Source organism: Durio zibethinus, unplaced genomic scaffold, assembly GCF_047325235.1.
Source record: "Durio zibethinus cultivar Kanyao isolate XHJ-2024 unplaced genomic scaffold, ASM4732523v1 HiC_scaffold_277, whole genome shotgun sequence".
Lineage (NCBI taxonomy): Eukaryota > Viridiplantae > Streptophyta > Magnoliopsida > Malvales > Malvaceae > Durio > Durio zibethinus.
This window is the reverse complement of record NW_028322900.1, coordinates 108,373-113,420: the sequence shown is the minus strand read 5'-3', so window position 1 is coordinate 113,420 and position 5,048 is coordinate 108,373. Positions and strand designations below refer to the sequence as shown.

At 34.4% G+C, this 5,048-nt stretch overlaps 1 protein-coding gene across 1 annotated transcript; it reads right to left on the bottom strand.

Annotated features, from left to right (window-relative positions):
* Positions 1 to 1,288: 1,288 nt before the first annotated feature.
* On the bottom strand, positions 1,289 to 4,821 carry LOC149508991 (cytochrome b6). The gene is made up of 2 exons (XM_089757789.1): positions 4,392 to 4,821; positions 1,289 to 3,567 (listed from the first exon to the last, which is right to left on the bottom strand). The coding sequence occupies exons 1-2, from the start codon at positions 4,395 to 4,397 to the stop codon at positions 2,926 to 2,928; spliced, it is 648 nt and encodes a 215-aa protein (XP_089613915.1). The 5' UTR covers positions 4,398 to 4,821; the 3' UTR covers positions 1,289 to 2,925.
* Between the last annotated feature and the right edge of the window lie 227 nt (positions 4,822 to 5,048).

Genomic DNA, 5,048 nt, shown 5'->3' with positions numbered 1-5,048 from the left:
CGACGAGTGGAAGTTCTGATAAAAGGTCCTGGTCTCGGAAGAGATGGAGCATTACGAGCTATTCGTAGAAGTGGTATACTATTAAGTTTCGTACGGGATGTAACCCCTATGCCACATAATGGCTGTAGACCTCCTAAAAAAAAACGTGTGTAGAAATAAACACTAAAGAGATTTCAAGAGAAATAAATGATTCAATGATCTGATCAAATAAAATAATATTACTATGGTTCGAGAGAAAGTAAAAGTCTCTACTCGGACACTGCAGTGGAAGTGTGTTGAATCAAGAACAGATAGTAAGCGTCTTTATTATGGACGCTTTATTCTGTCTCCACTTATGAAAGGCCAAGCCGACACAATAGGCATTGCGATGCGAAGAGCTTTGCTTGGAGAAATAGAAGGAACATGTATTACACGTGCAAAATCTGAGAAAATACCACACGAATATTCTACCATAGTAGGTATTCAAGAATCAGTACATGAAATTTTAATGAATTTAAAAGCAATTGTATTGAGAAGTAATTTGTATGGAACTCGTAACGCCTTTATTTGTGCCAAGGGTCCCGGATATGTAACTGCTCAAGACATCATCTTACCGCCTTCTGTGGAAATCGTTGATAATACACAGCATATAGCTAGCCTAACCGAACCAATTGATTTGTGTATTGGATTACAAATCGAGAGAAATAGAGGATACGGTATAAAAACGCCAAAGAACTTTCACGACGGAAGTTATCCTATAGATGCTGTATTCATGCCTGTTCGAAATGCGAATCATAGTATTCATTGTTATGGGAATGATAATGAAAAACAGGAGATACTTTTTCTAGAAATATGGACAAATGGAAGTTTAACTCCTAAAGAAGCACTTCATGAAGCCTCTCGGAATTTGATTGATTTATTTATTCCCTTTCTAGATGCGGAAGAAGAAAACTTACATTTAGAAAACAATCAACACAACGTTACTTTACCTTTTTTTCCTTTTCATGATAGATTAGCTAAACTAAGAAAAAAGAAAAAAGAAATAGCATTGAAATATATTTTTATTGACCAATCAGAATTGCCTCCCAGGATCTATAATTGTCTCAAAAAGTCCAATATACATACATTATTGGACCTTTTGAATAACAGTCAAGAAGACCTTATGAAAATTGAACACTTTCGCATAGAAGATGTAAAACAAATATTGGGCATTCTAGAAAAGAAGTAGAAAAGCATTGCGAAATTGATTTACCAAAATTTTAAATCCATTGGATTTAGGATTTATTTCATTTTTTTTTTTTTTACTTTAGAAAATTAGAAAAAAAAAAAAAAAACGAAAATGGATTTTGAACCTTCAGCACAATCCATATATTGGGACCAGAATTGAATAAATGTATCTAGGGAGAATTCACTTTGACTTTGAAGTGACTACTCCCTAGATACGCACATCATGATATTTTATTTTAAAATTGATTCAATTTAAAAAAGACCTAAAGTTAGGGATTTATCAATCGGTAATGTTGCTCCAATACCCAACCAAAGGGCCACCGCAGTACCAATCAAAAAAACGGTTGTCGCTACTGGACGACGAAATGGATTTTGGAATTTATTAACATTTTCCAAAAAAGGTACTGTTAATAATCCCGCAGGTACTGAAACCATTAAAAGAACACCCAATAACTTGTTAGGTACTGTACGAAGTATTTGAAATACAGGAAAGAAATACCATTCAGGTAATATTTCCAAAGGAGTTGCAAATGGATCCGCGGGTTCACCAATCATTGAAGGTTCTAGAACCGCTAAGCCTACGTTACAAGCAATAGTACCGAGAATTACTACTGGAAAAATATATAAAAGATCATTGGGCCATGCGGGTTCCCCATAATAATTATGACCCATACCTTTAGCTAATTTAGCTCTTAATACAGGATCGTTCAAGTCAGGTTTTTTTGTTATTAGGATAGGTGAATTTTTCTAGATCCATCCCCCGAAGGAACCGGACATGATAATTTTTCATCATCCGGCTCAAGCAAAAATCAATCGAATCAAATGGATACAAACGGATACATATAAAATGAATCTATATGTTATCCACACATATATGAATGATTTCATATGTAAGAAAAAAGTTACCTGATTCCATTTTACGAAGTTGCAACTATACATTCCAAGGAATGCCATTTTTACAGGTAAATGCTCAATACCCAAGTAGGCGTACAAAGTTGATCGTGATCAAGTGCTTTCTGGGTCGTCTTAGGCCTTGCGATTCACCTTTATCCCAAAAATATATCGAGATTTTTTACATACAAAGGATTTACTTGTTACTAATATAGTCTAGCCTTTGCTCTTCTTTAGATCCCTTGTTTCACTCCGATAGTATAATAATAATAAATCGGGTCGATGCAGAAGAAATGAATGTATTTTCATACTATTAAGATAAGAAAGTAAAAAAAAAATAAAAATAAATAAATAAAATCTAATTTGCATTATGCCAAATCACTTATTCTACTGGATCTTACGGAGCCCTGTTCATACACGACATCGTCAGGTCTGATCATAGAAAAGATTCTCTTCAAGCGAACCAGCCTATCCTTTGTATGGGGCTTACACGGTGGTTGGAACAAAGACACATTTGGTTGTGAATTCCAATGTAGCAGATAAAGGCATATTTCTGCATGGCCCAATCAATAGTTCAAGTCACACACTCCCATAATCCATTTTCTCTTCGGGGAATTCCCTTCAACTATTCATGTCATATCAAATAAATAATAGAATATTGTGGAGTTGAAAGGAAATATCCAAATACATGTCTTATTTTTTTTTTTTTTTCAACAATCCATATTTGTAGCAATGAAATACTATTGTTCCTCCCCCAAGTAATAAGATAAATGATTGGCAAGTAATAAGATAAATGATTGGTTACAATATAGCTATGGTCTATATTCTCTATAAAGGACCAGAAATGCCTTGCTTACGTATCATTAGGAAATGCATTAACATAAATACAGCAGTAAGAAGGGGTAATACAAAAGTGTGTAAACTATAAAAACGGGTCAAAGTGGATTGTCCCACACTAGCACTTCCACGCAATAACTCTACCAAAGGCGATCCTATTACCGGAATAGCTTCCGGAACGCCTGTTACGATTTTGACTGCCCAATAACCAATTTGGTCCCAAGGTAAGGAATAACCTGTTACACCAAAAGATGCAGTCAACACAGCCAGAACCACGCCTGTAACCCAAGTCAATTCGCGAGGTTTTTTAAAACCACCAGTGAGATAGACACGAAATACGTGCAGGATCATCATTAAGACCATCATACTTGCCGACCATCGATGAACTGATCGGATTAACCAACCAAAGTTAGCTTCAGTCATTATGTATTGAACAGAAGTAAAAGCCTCAGTAACGGTTGGACGATAGTAAAAAGTCATAGCAAATCCTGTAGCTACTTGTACCAAAAAACAAGTAAGCGTAATTCCTCCTAGACAATAAAATATGTTAACATGAGGAGGAACATATTTACTAGTTATATCATCTGCAATCGCCTGAATCTCGAGGCGTTCTTCGAACCAATCATAGACTTTATTGAGATAGGTAAACCAAGAGGACTCCCCCCCTGAGAACCGTATATGAGAATTTCATCTCGTACAGCTCAAACAAAAACACCCAAATAATAGCTGAAACGGATATGGAATAGAAAGTTTGAAACTTCTTAATCTTTTCATTCAATTTTATCTGAAGACACAAAAGAGTAAAAATCCGAAAGCTCTTTTTTGTAGTTGTAATTATAATGCCAAAAAATCAAGTCGGCGCATTCGTCTTTATGTTGATCAGGCCTCTTGAATCTTCTATTTACCTACTTATTTCTTTTCTTTTTCTTTGCTTTGATTTGTTATTTATATGGAATGTGGCTTTATTCTTGTTTTCTTTATTTTTAATAGGAATTCTCTTGTTAAGACCCTATGAATCAATTGAAACTTCAGATTCATACCAGAACCGCGATGATTCAATAAAACCTTCAAACTAAGTCCAAAGATTCTTTGAGTAAGAATTATTGGATCATCACTTATTCAATGAATAGAATAGATATAATAAATAAAAATACAAAGAAAAGAAAGGTTTGTCCTTTGATCAAAATAAGCATAAACTAAATGAGAGTTTGAAAGAAGAAAAAATTTCTCGATTTATAAATAAAAAACCTCTTTCTTTGAAAATTTTTTTTTTTTTTGAGTCCGGCCGCGAGGTTTGAATATTAAGTATGAATCATAGTTCGAATACTTCGTGATCCATTTCATATATTCCGTGCTCCAGATACTAGAATGGCTATCCGACGGGATAAAACTATCTCGATCAAGAGGACAGACCCATTTTCTGTACTATCAATAGGATCAATTATAACAAGTCACACACTCATATTCCGGAAATACAGAAACAAAAAAAATTTCGCGGTCGAACTACCAAAATAGAATGGGCTAAAAAAAATCCGAGAACTAAAAGTTTCACTTTTTGTATTGAAAAGCGAGGCTTCGTGGTTCTTGTGAATCTAATTCAGCGAAATTCCATCCAGTAAAACGGAAGAATTATAAATCTCCAAAATAATAGATAAGAATATCGAAAATAAAGCCATTGCGACACCCATCAAAGGAGTCGTTCCCCATCCAGGAGCTACTTTACCATATTCCGAATTCAATGGTTTCAAAAAATCCCCTACAACAGTTCGTCTTGGACCAGATCTAGAACTACCCTCAACGGTTTGTGTAGCCATAAATCTTATTTTGTATTCAGTGAGATCTGTTGACTTTGTATATCATTCCGCTGTAAATAAACGATCTTATCATAGATCCATTGTGATCTTGAAATTATATTTATATTTATATTATTTATATTTATATTTATATATATTATTTATATAATTATATAATAATGGAAACAGCAACTTTAGTCGCCATCTCTATATCTGGTTTACTTGTAAGTTTTACTGGGTACGCCTTATATACTGCCTTTGGGCAACCCTCTCAACAATTAAGGGATCCATTCGAGGAACACGGGGACTAATTGAAGTAAT